The sequence below is a fragment of the Electrophorus electricus genome, chromosome 18 (assembly GCF_041902795.1).
Source record: "Electrophorus electricus isolate QZ-2024a chromosome 18, ASM4190279v1, whole genome shotgun sequence".
Classification (NCBI taxonomy): Eukaryota; Metazoa; Chordata; class Actinopteri; order Gymnotiformes; family Gymnotidae; genus Electrophorus; species Electrophorus electricus.
Window position 1 is genome coordinate 5,570,001 of NC_137514.1, and position 22,500 is coordinate 5,592,500.

The window sequence follows — 22,500 nt, forward strand, 5'->3', positions numbered from 1 at the left end:
TTAGAGTTTGGCTACCCCTTAAATATGTTTCCCCCCCTGAAAGTAGTGAACCTCTACAAACTAGAGAAAAGGCTGATTATTGCACTGGTTACAGCAGCACGGTAGTGTAGGGAAAAGCGATGGAAACCTAATCCTGAACACGAGACACGTGCACGTGACAAGGTGGCAGAACAGACTCAATCCAGACCTCAAACGACCCGTGACAAATGAGACACGCCCACTTCACGATTTACCCATGCACCCGACACCCCATATCATACAGCCCATATCATACACCCCATATCATACAGCACATATCATACAGCACATATCATACACCCCATATCATACACCCCATATCATACACCCCATATCATACACCCCATATCATACAGAACATATCATACAGCACATACCATACAGCACATATCATACACCCCATATCATACAGCACATATCATACACCCCATATCATACACCCCATATCATACACCCCATATCATACACCACATATCATACAGCACATACCATACACCCCATATCATACACCACATATCATACACCACATATCATACAGCACATACCATACAGCACATATCATACACCCCATATCATACACCCCATATCATACACCCCATATCATACAGCCCATATCATACACCCCATATCATACAGCACATATCATACAGCACATATCATACACCCCATATCATACACCCCATATCATACACCCCATATCATACAGCACATATCATACACCCCATATCATACAGTACATATCATACACCCCATATCATACAGCACATATCATACACCCCATATCATACACCCCATATCATACACCACATATCATACACAACATATCATACACCCCATATCATACACCCCATATCATACAGCACATATCATACAGCACATATCATACACCCCATATCATGCACCCCATATCATACACCCCATATCATACACCCCATATCATACACAACATATCATACACCCCATATCATGCAGCACATATCATACAGCACATATCATACAGCACATATCATACACCCCATATCATACACCCCATATCATACACAACATATCATACACCCCATATCATGCAGCACATATCATACAGCACATATCATACAGCACATATCATAAGCACATATCATACAGCACATATCATACACCATATATCATACAGCACATATCAGACACCACATATCATACACCCCATATCATACAGCACATATCATACAGCACATATCATACACCCCATATCATACACCCCATATCATACAGCACATATCATACACCATATATCATACAGCACATATCATACAGCACATATCATACACCCCATATCATACAGCACATATCATACACCACATATCATACACCATATATCATACAGCACATATCATACACCACATATCATACACCACATATCATACAGCACATATCATACACCCCATATCATACAGCACATATCATACACCCCATATCATACAGAACATATCATACACCATATATCATACAGCACGTATCATACAGCACATATCAGACACCACATATCATACACCCCATATCATACAGCACATATCATACAGCACATATCATACACCCCATATCATACACCCCATATCATACAGCACATATCATACACCATATATCATACAGCACATATCATACAGCACATATCATACACCCCATATCATACAGCACATATCATACACCACATATCATACACCATATATCATACAGCACATATCATACAGCACATATCATACACCACATATCATACACATATCATACAGCACATATCATACAGCACATATCATACACCACATATCATACAGCACATATCATACAGCACATATCATACACCACATATCATACAGCACATATCATACAGTACATATCATACAGCACATATCATACACCGCATATCATACACCCCATATCATACACCCCATATCATACACCCCATATCATACAGCACATATCATACACCACATATCATACACCCCATATCATACAGCACATATCATACACCACATATCATACAGCACATATCATACAGTACATATCATACAGCACATATCATACACCCCATATCATACAGCACATATCATACACCCCATATCATACACCCCATATCATACACCACATATCATACAGTAGATATCATACACCACATATCATACACCCCATATCATACAGCACATATCATACAGCACATACCATACAGCACATATCATACAGCACATACCATACAGCACATACCATACAGCACATATCATACACCATATATCATACACCACATATCATACAGTACATATCACACACCATATATCATACACCACATATCACACACCACATATCATACAGCACATACCATACAGCACATATCATACACCACATATCATACAGCACATACCATACAGCACATATCATACAGCACATATCATACAGCACATACCATACAGCACATACCATACACCACATATCATACAGCACATACCATACAGCACATATCATAGAGCACATATCATACAGCACATACCATACAGCACATATCATAGAGCACATACCATACAGCACATACCATACAGCACATATCATACAGCACATACCATACAGCACATATCATACAGCACATATCATACAGCACATACCATACAGCACATATCATACAGCACATATCATACACCACATATCATACACCCCATATCATACAGCACATATCATACAGCACATACCATACAGCACATATCATACAGCACATATCATACACCCCATATCATACACCACATACCATACAGCACATACCATACAGCACATATCATAAGCACATATCATACAGCACATACCATACAGCACATATCATAAGCACATACCATACAGCACATATCATACAGCACATATCATACAGCACATATCATACACCCCATATCATACACCCCATATCATACACCCCATATCATACACCCCATATCATACACCACATATCATACACCCCATATCATACACCCCATATCATACACCCCATATCATACACCCCATATCATACACCCCATATCATACACCACATATCATACACCCCATATCATACACAACATATCATACACCCCATATCATACACCACATATCATACACCCCATATCATACACCCCATATCATACACCCCATATCATACACCCCATATCATACACCACATATCATACACCCCATATCATACACAACATATCATACACCCCATATCATTAGCGGTCCTCCGACATGCGGAGTGGCGAGAACTTACCGGCATCGTTGGACGGCGATATCAGTCGATGGCAAGAAAGACAAGACAGTCAGTTAGGGAACTAAACGACTTCCGTTGCTAGTCTGCACTGCCTAGTGTGAAACGAAACATTAGTCTATCTCTTTTTCGCGTAATGCACTTATAGTAGATTTGTGGAATAAATTACACGTAGCCGTTTTCGTCGTTGCAAGAGCAAAAAAAAACAAAAAAAAAACAAGAAAAAACAAAACAAAAAACCAAAAACAATTGCATGTGCTGTATGACAACTCGCATATGAAGTCTCGTGTGTAAATGAGTCGTTCACTGTCCGCGGGCGAAGGCGAGTACAGCTGCTCGCGTGAGCGCCAACACGCGCAAGACGTCTCGTGACTTATAGCGAACGCGGGCTTTCCCCACACACGTGAAACGCCCTTCACATCAAAAATGGTTTTGCTTTCCAAAGGTACCAACCTGCTCTTCTTACCATCTGCATACCTGAATAACTGCGCGAATTAGAAACTGGACACCACTGCTCAAGGTGCGCGCGTGCGTGTGCGTGCGTGCGTGTGTGTGTGTGAGCACGCACACGAGGCAAGTACCTGCATCTGGGGTTGTTCGCATTTTATTTCATGTCTGTTTGAAGTCCTGTTCTCTTCTCTGGACTTCTGCAAACACGAGGAAACCGCAAGAAAACATCAGACCGAAGCATTTCGCTACTTAAATGGCATGCTGCCTTTGACAATACTGATATTACTCATCGACATGTTTTGCTTCCAGCCAGTCATGGCTGCACTTTCATAACACTTAGGTTGAAGGTATGAGCTGAGGGTTTAGTTTTTAAAAAAGAACAAATGTCAGTGTTTGTGTTTTATAAGGAAACATTTTTAATGATCCGTACGAGTGTGGTGTTTTGTTGATTTTAAAAAATAGGAAAAATGTTGAGTTTAGGAGACCTGTGCCGGGCCAGACGCGTTGCTGTTGGTCTCGGACGAGCCTCCTGTGTCCTTGTCATGGCGTCTCCGGTCCCTGTGCTCCCTGCCTCTCTCTCTCCCCCTCCCGCGCTCCTGCTGCTCTCCATAGTCACCAACAGCGTTACTGTCTTCCCTAGAGAAGGGAAGAATGGTGTGGGGTGAGAATCAGGAGAAGAGGCAGGGCAGGGGCAGAAGAGAGGCAGGGCAGGGGCAGAAGCATCTGTCTTTGTTTCCGATGCTGTGATCTATCTCCCTCTGACCTGTGCTGGTCGTCTCTGCGAGGACTACGGCTCTGGGGTCTCCTCCTCACTACAATTCCATCTTCTTCTTCTGGATACAGGTTCATCCTGGGAATATCAGCTATCACCACGTAGTCCTCTATGGTCATCTCTGGCACAGGCTGGCTGGCGGACCTCGTACGTTCAGAGAGTATCAACGCTTCCAACCCCCGTCGGATGGTACTTCGGTTCCTGCCATCGCTCTGCTTGCCGGTTTCCGTGGTTACAGCTTGGGTCATGGACCATGCCTCTTTTGGACTCCGCCTTGATGGGGAGATGTTTCGAGATGAGGCGGGGCTCGGCAGGGAATGGGAGGACCCATGCCAGGAGCCCTGTGATTGGCTAAGATCTGTTCTAGAATGCCTTTGTGATGCAGAAGATTTTGATGATGATGTTGCTTTGTCAGTTCCGGAATGTCCATGTTTTTTCTCCTTTGGGGAGCTATGACCATTCTTATCATAATCTCCATGGACCGGTGAAGTATCACAGCTGTTATATCTGTTGTATCCATTGACGTGACTACTCCCTTTTTGTGAAAAACGGCTTCTGTTGTCATAGTCACTACCTGGTGGTGAGAAATCTCTGCTGTTGCGTCCAGTGTTGCATCCACTTTCTCGACTGTTGCAGCCACTGCTACGGCTGCTTCGGCCGTGCTTGTGACAGCGGCTGTCTGCTTCCGCGTTAGAGCGATATCTTCTTTCCTGTTGAGAATCATCTGACTCTGCTGAGCTAGCAATTGATTTCAGGTTCCGGTACAGCTTTTCAGAATCCAGGCTGTGTCCATGCGAACTCTGGGAGGGGTATCGCTTGTGGGAGGGGCCTGATCCTGCATACCTGTTAGAGCCGGAGGTTTGAGAGGGGGAGTGCCCACGTGAGTCTCGTCTCCTCGACGGGCTGCATTTTCTAGAAGCCTGTCTGGGTGACGCATAAGAGGTTCCAGGCCGTTGGGAGGCGGATCCTCTGCGAGGGGAGGAGCTGCGGAACAACTCGATCCGCCGGTGCGGAGAGACGTTGGCAGACCTTGGGCTACCCGAACGAGGGCTTGCTCGTGATTGGCTGTCACCGCGTCTGAAGTTTGAGTAGGGCATGTGACGCTGTGGAGAGAGACCGAGCGTATCGTAGCGCCGCCTATGGGACGGGAGGCCCAAGTCCGGGTTGCGGAAGGGAATGGTGGCTTTTCGCTCCGGACTGCAGTTGCTGGGAAGAGGGTGCCCTCTCTCGTAGTACCGCACAGGAGGCAGAGGGCTGCCAGCTCGCGTCTCGCGGTCAAGTGACAGGAAGCGATTCGCTCGTTTGAAAATGGCACGAGCGTTAGTCTGCTCTTTCTCTTTTCTTGAGTCTAACAGAAAAAGAAATCCGTGTCAAAACTGCAATAGTCCGTAATATGTAACATATATTACATGTATTAATATGTAATTAATATACCATATATTAATATATAATAGTCCATAATATGTAACATTGCATATACAATGAACCATGCCACACAGATATAATCGGAAGTGCATTTACTCATGGGCACAAGCACACCGACGCATAGGAGGAGTGTGAGCCACCGGGCTGGGCCGTGCACGTGTTATGGAGGACGCCAGCTCCTGCGTGGGAGGGTCCGGTCTCACCTGTGCATCGGCTACCTCTTCTGCTGGAGCTTCTGCTGCGTGTCTCCATCACAGAACAACTGTCTGCGTGGTGCAGGGGAGAATCAAGCCGAGTCATCTTTTACTGCTCACACCCTCCCCCCACCCTCCATGTCTGTTCCGAGAAGATCTTGTTAGTTCTCCAGCTGTCCTGCGGTTCTGAACATAAGACGTTTTCTTTAGGTCCTCTTAAATTTCTCTCTCCTGATGTTGGGAGTTGTTTGCAAACTGGCTTTTCAGTTGTTGTTAATTTGTGGCGCATGAAGAAACAGACATACTTAGTAGGATCTGTGTGGAAAAAAACATGTAAAATTAACATCTCAGTAGAAGCGCAATGAAACTGCCTTAACCATCTGACACGTGACCTCGGTTCATTCGTGTGATTGGTTGATGGCGTCAGGTGAAAGAGAAGAGCGTGATAAGGACATCATGACATCACAGTTAAGGACACGGCACCTTAATCTGTGTGATTGCTGGAACGCGACAAGCTCCAACCAATCGTGAATAATTGAGCTCGGCAAGGTGAAGAAAGCAACGTTTAACTCCTTACTACTGTGATACCTGCAGTCTTAGCAGGATCTATAGCAGAAACAGGATAGTTTAACGTGAGTCCTGCAGTTTCATCAGGCTCAAAGGTTAGATGGGGTTTATACCAAACATTAAACACTACTTATCAAGAGAGTTGAATAGGAATAAACTTCAGCAGCTGTTTAGAACGCCTAAGACGTAAAACACCAAGAAACCAAGACATTAAAGGACAGCCTTTCATCACAGTTCAATCATACTGGTGTCCACTGGCCAAAAGTCACTGTAGCCCATTAATGCAAGCAGCAGACTACGAGCAAAAGTGAATATTCACTATAAGAAAAAGTGAAAAAGTTCACGAGCCGTCACAGGATGCAAACACAGGTTACACAAGACGTGTTCGCCTTACACGTTCGCCTGCGCACCACACAAAGAACATGACAAACTCACCGCCAAGAAACAGCTCTCACGCAGAGAAGGCCAGGCACCCAGCTCCATCCCACTCTATCTGTCCCCCGTCGGACTTGCCGGGGTCTTCTTTCTCTCCTCCTTCTCTCCATCCCTCTGTCCTCGCCGCCTCTCCTTCCCTCGTTCGTTACTTTAGGAGCGTCGGAGTGTAACATAAGCTAGACTTGGCCTCCGCTTCATGACTTTTTCATGCCGTCCCGCGCCGGCGCCTCTGTCTTCTCGGGCTTGTTTTCACTCTTATCTTCATCCTTCAGGGTTTTTTTTCCTCTGCTTCGTCCACCGGTGCAGAGATGTCCCGGAATGCTAATCAGGGGCCCGGTGGTTGAGTGATTTAGTGATGACTAGGCAGGTCTCGTCAAAGGTGGCAGGTGGGTCTAAGTTTCGAGCGCAGCGATGTGTTACGTTTCGGCGTCCATGTTGAGTGGGGATATAGCGTTACCGTCGGTTCCCCGAGGACCAGATCTGCTCATTAAATTGCAATGTGTTCACAACGCAAACCTTCTCACTGGGTCCTGCTTTTCCATGAAGTCAGTTTGGCCACTGGGTAACTGAATTGCTGAGTATCCTGCCTGAAGATACATTAAAGCGACAAATGTTTATTTTATTCATTTAAAGTTATGGGGGGGGGGGGAGCAGATTTCTGGATAAAACCTAACCTTCTAAACCTAAGAGACTCGTTTGACGTCAGTTCAAACATTTTAAATACTGTAAAGTGAGGTGAATCAAAATAAACTAGCGTTAACGAGCTAAACAAGGGCACGGTGATGCCACGTCAAAGTCGTCCAGACATGATCAGCAGAGCGGAGCAGGGCCAGTTAGCCCAAACCTGAAGCCCATTGTCTGCATCTTCCTCGGCCATGTGGGGTCTAGCGGGTGCTCTCTGCCTGCAGGGCGCTTTGACTCAGGAGGACAGACAACATCTGTCGTTCTTTTGCCCCACAGTGACCCCCCCTTCCTCACCCCATCCCTCTCCACCCCTCCTCCATCCATTCATAGACACACACTGGCTTTCCCAAATGTTGCCCTTTTGTGTTGGGCCATTGTGCGCGGATGCTTTGTGTGTGACTCCGCCCACTCCTCGGAGTCCCACTGGCGACTGTCGTAAAAGATCTCCCAGCAGAAGCTACCATCCTCACTGCCTCCATGTGCTCATAAAATAACCTCTCTGCTTTCAGCCTTTCTAAGCGCATGGCATGTTACAAGTGCGGCTAAAGACCAAGACAACTCTCATTTCAAAACTTAATGAAGGACGATATTTTTGTTGGCGTATTAATAAAAAAGTGGAAGAAGTTAAAAAAGTTGGAAAGTTTTCAAATGAAACTTTCATATTGGTGATATAATACTGTAGCTGTTAAAAACAGTTTAACAAAAGTAAATTATTAATCCTTACTCTTATTTATAATTCCGTATTTAAATGTTTATTGATATGATGTACATGATTATATTCAATTCATATGCTGTTTATATTTTTTTCTTTGTAGTTACAATGCGCTTTACATATGTTTTAAGAGCACATATTTTCAAACCTCCAGCCAAAAAACAATCGCTGAACGGCTTCTCTCTTGCGCCCTTCCAGCTCATGCTGACAGAGTTGTAGATATATTTGGTGCATTTTGCCATGTTTGGTTGGGGCCTGGGTGCAGTGCTGGGTGTGCGTCAGGGGCAGAGTGAGGAGTGTGAGGAGAGCCCCAGCCTGAATAACTCCGTATGGGGTGGCCAGGAGCCTGCAGCAGATGGGAATGATTAGCTCTCTGCACATCCCTATCAAAAGCCCCCCCCCCCCATCTGCCCCTCTCCAAACCCACCCATTCCTCTGAAGAACCACTAAAAATGCTTCCCAACAGACCCACAACCTCAGAACCCTTAAAACAGAGAGAGAAAAGAAAGAAAGTGAGTCGCAAAAGTAAATGGCCACAAATTGGAATCTTCTCATTTCTGTCCTTTTCTGTGAAAAACGCCGTCTTTTGTTTTGGTTACCAAGATTCTCTGGCTTAAACATGCTCAGTGGTTCTCACATTTGTAGCTTTTCAATGCCTTCTGCATTCTTTGGAGGAAGGATTGTGCAGTGTGCTGTTTGCAAGTGGTTTGTAAAAAACATTTTTTTGGTAGAGTTCATATATGTAACACTATAATGTCTAGATTTGTATTAAAGGCAACAAGTTATTTACTTCGCGTTTAAACTGAACAAAGATGCTCATATCCATGCCACAGTTGGAACAAATGTTAGGTGAACATGTAGCAACAGAGCAAGCTTTTTTAGATTTCATAATCTTTATTTGGAAAAATAATTTAAGCTAAATCCTTCCCGAAACAAAAACAAAAGTAAAAGAGGAATGAGACAATAGCATTGATAACATTCTTTTTACAAGCCTTTTAAATAATATTTTTTTGAAACATCCCAGCAACCAGAAGTGCCATTGCAAGTAACAAGTACAACTTAAAAAACTTAAATAATCTTAAAAACATTACAAAACTTTAGAAATACAACTTACAACTTAAATAAAATAAATTAACTCATACAGCTTTTTTAATAAAAAAAGAAACAAGCAAAACAAACATATAAAGATATTATTCATATTAACACAAATGCTTTTTCATGACAGGAAAATAATTACATACATATTCAAAACCATATAAACCATATTACAAACAGAAGTGGAGGCTCGGGAGACTTAGAGATCTTTTGCACACTTTTTTTCCCATTTACACAGTGATCAAATAATACATATAATCTCCACTGGTCATGTGACAGGATATGACATCATGCAACATTCAACCTCGTGAAAGACAAGCCAGTATGGCCTAACATCCACCGTTCTGATGTAGTCTCTTGCACACTGACTTGTGGGGCTTGGAGATATTGGCGAGAAAACCAGCAAATGTTGCCAAAATATTGCTAAAATGTTGCCACAACGCTGCCATAGAATCCAAGAGATGGATATTTGGCAAAAACGTTGTGATACATTTCTACATTATACTATATATAACGTCTTTAACGTTTGGTGCAGACTCTGGGCACAGAAATAGCCTGTGTGGGCTTGGAGATATTGGCGAGAAATTAAAAAACAGCAAATGTTGCCAAAATATTGATAAAACATTGCCACAACGTTGCCAGAGTACCGCACACCACATGGCAAAATGTCGCGATACAGTTCCTTGAATTCCTACTTCTTCTTGTTCTTTATGATCATTTATCTTTTTTTGTCACAAATTTAAAAAACAAAACAAAACGGTGGACACATATTGTCCAACACCTTTATAAAATGGCTTTACAGGTCAAATTTACATATTTGAAATAGGGACTGCAAACGTTTAGTGACCACCCCCCCCCCCTCCCCTAAATCTTTTTTCTGTAGGTTTCCGAGTAGACAGGCCAGCTTCAGCCTGTGCGTCGTTCAGAACAGAGAACCAGCTCACCCTGAATATCAGTTAAAACAGTCCTACTCTCTCAGCAGCAGTGGTCAAGAGGTGGCACGCTTCCACCTAAGGTTTCGAACAGCAGCATTTTCCACGCGGGAGTCCAAAACGTCTCCCATAGGACACAATGAGCATCGGTGCCCAGGAGACCCGCTACACCTGAGCAAGGGGGGAGGAAACCAAGACCAAACGGCGGTTAGCTTGAAGGAAAACGGAGGACGCCAAATCCAACTTTATTTGAACAACCCTGACAACGGCGTTGGGGAGCCGTGCGCGCGTTGACACTCACCTCAGTGGCGATTACACATTCGTCTTTTTCCTCCGACATAACCATGACGGATTTGTATTTGGCGTCGACGCACGCCGACACAGACGCCGACGCACATGCCGATGCACGCGCTGACTCGGAATACAGCGAATCGGAATAGTTCGACTCGGAATACTTTGACTCAGAGCACTTTGACTCTGAGAACTTTGAATCGGAGTATCTTGACTCTGAATACTTTGAAGCATCACTGTAATGGAACAAGATGGGAAGATATTATCACCACTGGTAGCATGCACAAACTTCCAACTTTTGAGACTACTGGTCCTTATGGATAAAATAATAATCAAATAAAATAATAATAATAATAATAATAATAATAATAATTCTAAATCCAATTAACTTATAAAATCTAGAAAATATCAACAAGCAAAAACATGACTCCAAACACTCAGGAGTCTTAAAAGAATTTTGCTTGGATAGAACATTAACCTTTTCAGACGTTTTCTGCGTTTTTCTTCAGACTCGCAGGAGTCTTGCGAGGTTTGGCACTTCACGTCTTCGCAGCTTTCGGATAGCTCCTTCACGGACATTTCCTTCCCAGCATGCTCCAGCTTCACCTCGTGTTTGACCTCATACTTGACCTCGTGCGCCAGGTTGTAGTCCGAGGCATGGTGCCTGGACTTGTACCCGTTTTTCTCCGTAGCCACACCCAGGTCATCGTGGTCGCCTTGGAAATCGATCTTCTTGTTGATGTTTTTCACTGGCGCCACGCTGATGCTGAGGTCCTTGTCCCGGTTGCAGTTGTTTGTGAGGTTGTTGATGGTCTCGTTCTCCCCGTTGGCTGCCTCCTCCTCCCGGTCCCTCCGCTGCCTCTGCACCTTGGAGCGAACGCACACCACCAGAACAGCGCACGCCACAATCATCAGCAGGGCCAGCAGCACGCCCGACCCCACCGCCGTCCACGGAATGTCGCCCGCCGTCTGGGAAGCTCTGTCCGGAAGCAGGAACTGACAGTTGCGCCCTCCGTAGCCGGGCAGGCAGGCGCAGACATAGCGGTTGTTGCGCTCGTGGCAGGTGGCGCCGTTGTGGCAGGGATTGTGCTGGCAGCGGCTGATGGGGGAGCTGCAGTTGCGCCCCGTGTACCCCGGGGGGCAGGTGCAGGTGTAGCCGCTGGGGCCCTCCTGGCAGGTGGCGCCATTTTGGCAGGGGTAGAGGGAGCACTCGTCACTGGCGCGGTCACACGTCATGCCCGTGAAGCCTTCAGGACATTGGCACAGGTAAGAGTTCACCAGGTCCACACAGCGGGCACCTGGAGGCAGGAGAGAGTGACATGTCACGTGATTCTATTCATAATGTGAACAACCTCTGTGTCCAAACCAGTGTCATCTCTCTGTGGCTGTTAGCGGTGGGAACCGAAACCTTCACAAGATTGTGACTGCTCATAAGTTCATATTTGTCAAGCATCACAGCAGGACCAGAACCAGCTCTCCACTGACGCTATAACCGTCAGACTCGGAGAACTCTGAGATCTTTGCTGTCATGATTCTACGGTACACATCTCCCCATGTGGAGCAGCTCCAACAACCCAGCGATTCGTACCGTTCGAGCAAGGGCTCGACGTGCAGTGGTCTATCTTCTTCTCACAGTTGAAGCCGGCATAACCCGTGGGGCACTGGCAGAAGTAGCCTCCGTCGGGGCTGTCGGCGCACCGCCCGCCACTGAAGCACGGCCCGTCCGCACACGTCATGGCACTCAGCTCGCAGTTCTTGCCGTAATAACCAGGCGGGCAAGTGCAGCTGTATGTGTTCTCCATGTCCTGGGATGTAACGCACGATTAGCGCGGGATTACAAACAGTACCATAAATGTATGCGACTTTATCTTTAGACCCTAGCATAGCAGCAGATGATTAGAAAACTAGATAGATGAGGTAGAGTTCTAACTGATTAGAGAATGTTGTTCTCATTTCTAGCCTCAGAAAAGAAAACATGTTGGCGGTATAGGGTATAGGGCTTGTGATATAGAGTATAAGGTTTGTGGTATAGGATTAAAAGGTCTGTGGTATAGGCTATACAGTTTGTGGTATAGGATAAAAGGTTTGCGGTATAGGGTATATGATTTGTAGTATAGGGCATAGGGTTTATGGTATAGGGTAAATGGTTTATGGTATAGGGTTTATGGTATAGGGTATAGGGTTTAAGGTATAGGGTATAGGGTTTATGGTATAGGGTAAATGGTTTATGGTATAGGGTATAGGGTTTATGGTATAGGGTATAGGGTTTATGGTGTAGGGTAAATGGTTAATGGTATAGGGTATAGGGCTTATGGTATAGGGTAAATGGGTTATGGTATAGGGAATAGGGTTTATGGTATAGGGTTTATGGTATAGGGTATAGGGTTTATGGTATAGGGTAAATGGGTTATGGTATAGGGTATAGGGTTTATGGTATAGGGTATAGGGTTTATGGTATAGGGTAAATGGGTTATGGTATAGGGTATAGGGTTTATGGTATAGGGTATAGGGTTTATGGTATAGGGTAAATGGTTAATGGTATAGGGTATAGGGTTTATGGTATAGGGTAAATGGGTTATGGTATAGGGTATAGGGTTTATGGTATAGGGTATAGGGTTTATGGTATAGGGTAAATGGTTAATGGTATAGGGTATAGGGTTTATGGTATAGGGTAAATGGGTTATGGTATAGGGTATAGGGTTTATGGTATAGGGTATAGGGTTTATGGTATAGGGTAAATGGTTAATGGTATAGGGTATAGGGTTTATGGTATAGGGTAAATGGGTTATGGTATAGGGTTTATGGTATAGGGTATAGGGTTTATGGTATAGGGTAAATGGTTAATGGTATAGGGTATAGGGTTTATGGTATAGGGTAAATGGGTTATGGTATAGGGTATAGGGTTTATGGTATAGGGTATAGGGTTTATGGTATAGGGTAAATGGTTAATGGTATAGGGTATAGGGTTTATGGTATAGGGTAAATGGGTTATGGTATAGGGTATAGGGTTTATGGTATAGGGTATAGGGTTTATGGTATAGGGTAAATGGTTAATGGTATAGGGTATAGGGTTTATGGTATAGGGTAAATGGGTTATGGTATAGGGTTTATGGTATAGGGTATAGGGTTTATGGTATAGGGTAAATGGTTAATGGTATAGGGTATAGGGTTTATGGTATAGGGTATAGGGTTTATGATACAGGGTAAATGGGTTATGGTATAGGGTATAGGGTTTATGGTATAGGGTATAGGGTTTATGGTATAGGGTAAATGGTTAATGGTATAGGGTATAGGGTTTATGGTATAGGGTAAATGGGTTATGGTATAGGGTTTATGGTATAGGGTATAGGGTTTATGGTATAGGGTAAATGGGTTATGGTATAGGGTATAGGGTTTATGGTATAGGGTATAGGGTTTATGGTATAGGGTAAATGGTTAATGGTATAGGGTATAGGGTTTATGGTATAGGGTAAATGGGTTATGGTATAGGGTTTATGGTATAGGGTAAATGGGTTATGGTATAGGGTTTATGGTATAGGGTATAGGGTTTATGGTATAGGGTAAATGGTTAATGGTATAGGGTATAGGGTTTATGGTATAGGGTATAGGGTTTATGATATAGGGTATAGGGTCTTGCTAATGTACAGTTGCACAATAACTGACGTACTGATAAAGTTTTACAGTCTCTCTCTTGCAGAATTCTACGTTCACTTACAGACTACAGTCACTATCCCCATGTTCTTTCTTTTGCGCTCTTAGAAATGAGCGTGTGAGTGCCTGAAGTGTGCATTTGAGTGTCTGAAGTGTGCACGTGAGTGTCTGAAATGTGCACGTGAGCGCCTGAACTTACGGTGCAGCTCCCTCCGTTCCGACAGGGGTTCCCCGCGCATTCGTTGACCTCGATCTCGCAGCTGGTTCCAGTGTATCCCGGGCGACAGGAACAGGTGTAGCTGCCCTGGCCAGTGTTGCTACAAGTGGCTCCATTCAGGCAAGGCTTGTGATGCGTGCAGTAGTTCAGATCTGAAGGGGAGGGGGGGGGGGCGCACGAATGTGCACCACGTGGGGATTAGTACAATGCAAACACCAGCCCTCTGCTTCCAGCAGCTGGGGGTAAGTGCATGGTACTGTGCGCCCAGCAGCTGGGGGGTAGTGTGATTCAGATACCAGCACTCTGCTCCCAGAGGCTGGACAGCTGCTCTCCAAACGCCTTTTCACTTACACGTGACGCTTTTCTTCCTTCCCATCTCCCCTTTACCACCATTCTGCCCTTCGTGTTTTTCTTGCTCTGTCTTCGCTTAGAGTCATGTCAGCACCATTTGTCTGAGTCACCATGACAACAGTTGTAACTATGTTTTGCGTCATTTAGCCTTTTGTCTATCTTTCTCTTTCTAATCTTGCCTTTGGTGTCATTAGTCTAATCTTTGCTTACCCTGGTTACAGAAGAGCCCGCCCCATCCCTCCTGGCAGTTGCATTGCCAAGGCTGCTGACAGGTTCCGTGGAGACATCCTGGGTACCGGATGCACTCGTCACAGTATCGGCCTCTGAAGCCAACTCTGCACCTGTCAAACACCACGACAGCTCAGAGACGATGCTGGTGCAAATCTTTCGGTTGAACTTGCAAAAAGTTGCACAAAGTTTAGCAAACGCTTTCTGAAGTAATGATGACTTTATCCTCATCACTTTTGCCAGAACTGTACCACTGACGTGTTATACATACTTTTGTGTTACTTGTATCAGAAATATTCATTTGATTGTTATGACTAGCTGAATCAAAATGCGATTAGCTGAATCGAAATGGCCTGTTTTACACATGGTGTATTCCACAGGGTGTGAATATCTCACACTTACACCACATGTGGTGCTCAGTACAGGGACATGGGACACGTGGTATTTGGTCACTGAGAACAATGAGCTGCCAGTTCACTTACTTGCACTCTCCGGGTTTTTCACAAAAGCCGTGTTCCTCATCACATCCGGGGAGGCATATTGCTATACAAGGGGCAAAAACACACACATTAGGACCGTGGTGTTGAAGAGACCCTCAGTTCTGGAGGCAAAAGCCAAAGAAAAAAAACGTTGCTTCTTCCTTCCTTGTTTTACATCCAGAAATGTATTTTCTAAATCCTATATAATTAATTTGTCCTCAAAAAGGTCACTAAACCTATTAGCTGTTACTTTTTAAAAAAATCCTCCAATCTCCTTATCACTGTAGAAGTTCTGCTTAACATGTAGGACAATGGAGAGCTGACAAACAAGGGGCCTCTTTTACCCCTCTCCCTCTCTCCCTTTCTCTCTCTCTCTCTCGCTCTCTCTCACTCTTTCCCTCTTTCTTTCTCTTTCTTTTCACTGTGGGTCAAAACTTTTTTTCTCTTCTTCTTCTTCTGTTCTTCTGCTCACCCTCCAGTGTCTCCGGGAAGCGAAGATAAGAGTGGACAGCTGGTGAACGCGCGGCCAGCGCGCGACAGCTGCTCCATTGTCCGCGCACTCCCGGCAGCTGCCCACTTCAAACAATACCTCCCCCTCGCCAGCCAATCGGCGCCAGGCCTACTCCGGGAGTAACGAATCGGACGTAAGCATGTAAATTTATGGCACGCGTGAGATTATTCTTAAAAAACTTTCCTTCTCGAGACTTGAATAAATCAAGCGCTGTTGTGAAAGTGCGTAGAGGAGGGGCAGCGGTGCAAGTTTCTGATAACCGTTAACTTTGTTTTTCTCTCCCTGACTAAAATGAACTGCGCCAAATGGTACTTTCCCTTGCAAAAACAAACAAACAACAACCAAAAAAACCAAAAAAAACCCCCAAAAAACCCAAACAAGTAGCATGTTTATCGCTCTAATTACCAAATGAATAAATAAACACAAAATGTGGATTAAACGCAAAACAAAGCATCGATGGGATTTGGGGTGTTCACGTTACTCACGTTCGGTGCAGTACTGTCCCTTCCAGCCTGCGTCGCAGATGATTTCCCCGCGCTCGCCGCAGGTGAAGTGCCCGAAGGTGTCGTCTCGTGGCCTGCAGAAGACCGAGCATCCTTCACCGTAGTAGTGCTCGTCACAAACGAAGCGGTACGAGAACTTCAGCTCGGTTCTCCCGACGCTGTGTAGGTCCTGGGACCAGTCTTCCCCAACCGTCAAGTGCCTCTGCGTGGTCATACTGCTGATTATACGCTCTGGGGTTTCTGGTTATTGCAGAAGAAAATGAGTTAGAATCGACCGGATGTAAGTGTACTACATGTTTGTCGTGACGGAGTGACGTGCGCCTAAATCGCCAACCTGTTGTGAGGTCGTCTTTGGAGTCAGCATGGACTGCTTCAATGATCAGTGAAAAGGTACCCTAAAAAGACAAACATAAGAAAATCTCATCCTGTTTTTAATAGAATTGTTTAGCGAGCTGGAAACATAAGTGTGAAATCAGAATAGCTTTAGAGACGAATGGACCCATCCTAGCGCAGAGCGGAAAATAATAATAATCCTTCTACCTCCATCTGTAACACTGTTTTCTTATCAGTGAATCAAATACTCCGTGAAACTCACCGGCCACGTGAAACCGAAATTCATCCTGATCGGATTGGTGAAAGAGCCATCGGGTAACGTGTCCGGGATCTGGAAAGAGTTGGACCCCAACACCGGAGTAACGGTACCTCCGTAGGTACACGGCGGCTCCGGGGACGCGTTGGGTTGGTAATGTTTTAAGCATATACGGAAAAAGGTTTTGCATTCGCACTGCTGATACAGCGACGTCAGTCCACCCTTACAGCAGTTCTTGTTGCCTTGGACACCTTTCTTGTTGAGAAACTCCTGTAACTTCAGCTCAAAAACACCAGAGCAAATACCCTACAGAAGAAACACCGTAAACATCGTAACCATTAAGCATAACTGAATGAACAGCAATTGACAAATATAAGATCATTTAGTTAGTCGTCATCAAAACTTTTCTGAAGAAACCTGCTGCGTTACCTGGCACGCCAAGATGTACAAGATGGAGACACACAGAAGCATGCGTCCCATGGCGAATAATAAATAAATAAATAAATAGGTTTCGAAAGTCTTTGAGCAACTTGGCTCCCAGCTCTGTCTGTTGCTCCTTACAAAAGATCGCGCGTTTCAAAGTCCGATTCTCCTCGCTAACCGACTCATCTGGTGACTTGCTCTCAAAAGCGCTTCGGAGTAAACCACGTTGCTTCCATTAATGTCAAGTGAACATCAAGATCCCAACTCCTATCTTCCTTGCGCCTTGGCGTCTCCAAAAGGTTTTTCACCGTAAATAAATACGTGGAATTACTTGTTGATTCCCGTCAAGATTATAATCCCCAAAATCCGTTTTAAATTTCTGGAAGAGTCGAGGTTGTGGGCGATTGGTAGTGTGTGTGTTTATGAAGGTTTAGTTCCTTCGTGGTCTGTTCCAAGCCAGGCTTTGTCACTGGTCCAACATGCCTCTTTTGCGGTTGCCTCCTCCTTCTTCCACATACACTGTGCGTTTGTATCTGGTGGGAGGTCGCCTGTCGCCAGTTTTATATGGGATGCCACATGCCGGGGTACTAATATGCTAATGACACCCCCCCACCCCCCAATCTGTCCCACGCTTTCTAATGGGGCTCTCTCAAAACCAGCTCCAACCAGCCGCTCTCTTCATAGTACTATGGCTGTGTCCGATACAGCCTGCGTAAAAGTGGGAAAACGTAACCAAATTGAAGTTTGGAGTTTTTATTAAAGTTCACGAGTCATGGGAAGCTGTATTCAAGCGTCATTTGAATGTGGAAACATTAACAATTTTCAGTCAAAAACGTCAACTGTGTTGTTCTAGGAAATTTTATGTATTAAACATTTGGGTCATGGAAATCTTTTTTTGACACTGTTCACCCTCTAAAGTTCAGACTGAGAAGTAGATTGAGATGCAGGGTGCACCTGTTCTGTTCACTTGAATGGAAGAAACAACAGTCCAATTATGGAATAATCAAACGGGTATTAAAAAATATTAAATGATTAATACATCGTTTTGATGTCAGTTCCATTTGTTTTCCCGTTACAGAGAGGCTAGTGTTCTGAAAGCTATCTGAAAAACACTCCTCGTGCCAACGGAGGCTGTGCGGCAAACTTACAAAAGTTAGCATAATTTGTATGGAGGCCAAATTCTCCACTTGTTTTTCTTTTTGTGCAGTCGGTGTGTGTGTTTGTGTGTGTGTCTGCGCGTGTGTGTGTGCGTATGTGTGCGCGATGCGCGTGTGTGATACTTCAGAGAAAGGAGACTGAAACGTGTGTGGCTGAATGCGCGCGCGCGCGCGTGTGGCTCGCGTGGCCATCCCCGGGGCACTTCGCCATTGTGTTGTGGCGGAATAAGTTTGCTCTCCGCGCGCTCAGCTGTATGGTAATTCGGGCAGCACCTGCTCCCTCTACAATGTAACGGGGGTGCGCGAGCTCCCACCGGCCGCGCGCTACTGCTCTTACAAAATTACGCGATCTTAAGAGAAGCCTCCAGAAAAACAAGCCAATCGTTTTCTTATCGTTCCCTTTTCAGGATGTTACTCAAACAAATATGTTTGTTTTTAGTCCCCATTTTTAAAATCCTTTTTGGAGCCGAACTCTTACATTATGGCTAGGCACACAAAATATTTTTATTATCTTCTTTGTGTCGAAGAAATGGTGTGTGTTTGTTTGTGTGTGTGTGTGTGTGTGTGAGAGAGAGAGAGAGAGAGAGAGAGAGAGAGAGAGAGAGAGAGAGAGAGAGAGAGAGAGAGAGAAAGAGAGATGGAGAGAGAGAGAGAGAGAGAGAGAGAGAGAGAGATGGTGGTGTGTTGGGGGAGGCTTAATTTGGTCATTCATTTAAGTGTGATTTTCTTTCGCACAAAAGCTATTGCCTGCGGCCCATAGTAACCAAACACAAGCGAGACAAATTGCATCACTGTGTTAAGATATGTCAATTCAGTTTATTCTTATTCTCGAGCCTTCGGCATATCCCCAAAATACGCCACGTTTTCTGACATGAACTACTCAAGGAGAGTTGACCTGTACATTACGACGCAACACGAAAACGATAAAGACTAAACTGGACTTGCGAAACAAAACCACAATAGGCGCAACTCAATTACTGCATTCCATGTTTTCATGACTGGTAGGCGTAGTCTATCAAGTACAATTAATAAAACTCCCTTCACGCGACACTTTACAAGTTCTCGTACTGCAGACTTGATCATCTCAGCCTCCTTAGTCGAAGAACTGTAACCTGTTAAACTGCGAGACCTAGAGTGAAGGCTCAAGGTTCCCCAGAACAGCTACAGCAACACGAACGACAAAAAGATGACTCGCTCTCCTCTCATTCTTCCTTTCCTTTCCTTTGCGCTTTCGTTTTTTTCATTGATTCTGAAAGACTAGCGAAGCCCCCCCGGGGTTAGCCACCGAAGGGGGTTCGGTACGCCTTCAGACGCTACCAGACCCGTACAAGCCATCTGCCACCGACTAAACACCGTTCTCTCTCTTTCTCCCCCCCCGTCTCTCTCTCTCTCTCTCTCTCTCTCTCTCTCTCTCTCTCTCTGTCTCTTCACTCTCTCCACACCTCCCTTCGCCTCTCAGGACTGGCCCCCGAGTCGCACGTCCCTATGCACGCAGCCGTGTGTCCGCCGCCCTCCGTCTAAATTGAACTGGAAGCATGTTAAAGAACGTGTAACGGTATGGCTGCCGGGGCCAGATGGCGTGGGAGAAGCCTGCGTTTTGCCGTCCCAGAGGAGTAGACACCACGTGGACGGCCGTGGGAACCTAAGCCGCGGCCGCATCACACGGGATCGATCATATTAAGTCGCGTGGGGATCACAATTAGGAGCTATAATGTTGTTTGTGACCTATCGATCGGTCCGAGCTGCACAATCCTGCAGTGGGCGCTGTAGAGGGGGGAGGAGGAGGAGATCGCGTTTGATACGGAACCGTGAACTGTCCTGCCAACGCTGCCCCCTGGAACGGGTATAATGAACAAAAGCGAACACGCCGGGTGCGCAAATTTGGAAATTGTTTGGTTTACGTTGCTTTAGTTTGTTTTGTATGTATTCGTGTAAATGAAACGTCACGCAGGCCGGACCTTCTTGCTCGCCCCCACTAAAGAAAAGCTTGGTGATGTACTGTGGGACGCGTGTTAGCAGGCTACCTGTGGTCCAGGGGTCGTTTGCTGAAGCATTCCATTGTTTCCAGATCGTATTACCCTGACCAGCTGCCCACGGGGACACAGAACAATCCACGCGCGCCTCGGCCAGACCACGAGCTCATTATCATGCGCGGTTGCCATGGACGTGATGGCCACAGCTTCATCGAGCTTCTTTTAGGGGCCTCTTGGGGGGGGCAAGCGCCCGTCCCCGGGGATCCAATCATTCAATAATTACGTAGGACCCCTCTAGTACGCGCCCGCGCGCGCGTGTCTGTGTGTGTGTGTGTGTGTGTGTGTGTGAGAGAGAGAGAGAGAGAGAGAGAGAGAGAGAGAGAGAGAGAGAGAGAGAGAGAGAGAGAAAAACAGACAGACAGCGCGTGTGGCGTGACACTCGGCGTGCGTCTGTTTATGGGTGCGCTCGTGGAGAAGGCGTCCACGTTTTTGTTTTTTTCTATTTGAGTGCTGACGCTAGTCGCGTGCCTGCGCGTATCAAAACACATCTGCTTGGGCTCCAGGGACAATTCTGCGCGTCTGGTCACCAAACATATCGACTTTGTTTTCTTTTTTTAAAGAATCGGTCAATGATTTGACAAGCCATACAAATTTTTTTGACACACAAGTTCACACTCCGACTGAGGCTATTCTTGTACTTCCATAAAAATAATTTTACAATAATTTAAAACAGCTTTCCCAAACACAATTACAGTAAAAATATTAAAATCACTGAAACATAAGAATAATTCTGATGGAGCTCACGAACAAAAGTTTTTGGATGAGAAATTGATAAGCCAGCTTTAGATGGTCTGACCCATTTTTTTATCCTCTCTCTCTGGAGATTGAATGTGTGAGCATCTGTGCTTGGGCGGAACAGATGTAGACACCTGTGTGTAGTATTCTCCTCCCCCTCCTCTGCCCCTGTTCAACCTCTTCACTTCTCCACAGCAGGCCGACAAAGGAAGCCAAAAGGGGCCGGGGGGTGAGGGGGTAGTAACTATACCCCCAGCTTTTTATATAAGCCTCAAAACTCTCTCTCTCTCTCTCTCTCTCTCTCGCTCTCTCTCTCTCTCGCTCCCTCCCCCACACTTATATACACACTTCCTGAAGATTCTGTGTCTGAAACTTTGTTACCGTTGCTATCTCATGATCAGGTCTGAGTAGCCAATGTGCAGTTCACAAACATGGCCATGAATAGTGTCAGAGGCTGAGGGAGTGTGTGTGTGTGTGTGTATGTGTGTGTGGTGGGTACGATCATGTGTATGTTTTCAAGTTTTTTGTGAAATGTATTTTTAAATGTGAGTGGCAGTATTATTTTCCTAATAGTCATACGAAAAAAGCTACTTTAAATCTTGAGATAGTGAGAGAGACAGGGAGAGAGCGAGAGAGAAAGCGAGAGAAGGAGTAGAGTGTCATCGAACTCTCTCGCAGGGCACCTGTCTTCCAGACAGAGTGCGTTTCATCGTCTCGGGTCTCAGAATCATACCTCTCGACCTCCAAACACGATTCTGTGACTACCCAGCTTGAATGACCCAGTCCCACCCTGCAGAA

General features: G+C 45.3%; 2 protein-coding genes across 4 annotated transcripts in view; both read right to left on the reverse strand.

Moving 5' to 3' along the window:
- Positions 1–3,817, reverse strand: part of triobpa (TRIO and F-actin binding protein a) — a 12,474-nt gene extending 8,657 nt beyond the window's left edge. The window contains exon 1 of one of the 3 annotated variants that reach the window (XM_081701529.1): positions 3,272–3,789. In XM_081701529.1, coding sequence (XP_081557655.1) covers positions 3,272–3,277 — 6 coding nt within the window. In that variant the 5' untranslated portion in view covers positions 3,278–3,789. Of the gene's footprint in view, positions 1–3,271 lie in introns of all 3 variants that reach the window. The other 2 variants (XM_035534970.2, XM_081701530.1) reach the window with 2 other exon arrangements.
- A 5,496-nt stretch (positions 3,818–9,313) lies between these two features.
- Positions 9,314–18,354, reverse strand: dla (deltaA). Its single transcript, XM_027013707.3, has 11 exons — positions 17,784–18,354; positions 17,361–17,660; positions 17,100–17,160; positions 16,748–17,005; positions 15,755–15,815; positions 15,255–15,385; positions 14,676–14,845; positions 12,414–12,630; positions 11,304–12,123; positions 10,836–11,061; positions 9,314–10,705 (listed from the first exon to the last, which is right to left on the reverse strand). The coding sequence occupies exons 1-11, from the start codon at positions 17,832–17,834 to the stop codon at positions 10,700–10,702; spliced, it is 2,301 nt and encodes a 766-aa protein (XP_026869508.2). The 5' UTR covers positions 17,835–18,354; the 3' UTR covers positions 9,314–10,699.
- Between the last annotated feature and the right edge of the window lie 4,146 nt (positions 18,355–22,500).

Coding starts and splice junctions, on each gene's coding strand:
- dla (XM_027013707.3), bottom strand. CDS start 17,834: ATGGGACGCATGCTTCTGTGTGTCTCCATCTTGTACATCTTGGCGTGC. Junction 17,161..17,360: donor ATTTCGGTTTCACGTGGCCG/GTGAGTTTCACG, acceptor TTGTCTTTTTAG/GGTACCTTTTCACTGATCAT. Junction 12,631..14,675: donor GGAACGGAGGGAGCTGCACC/GTAAGTTCAGGC, acceptor GTTACATCCCAG/GACATGGAGAACACATACAG.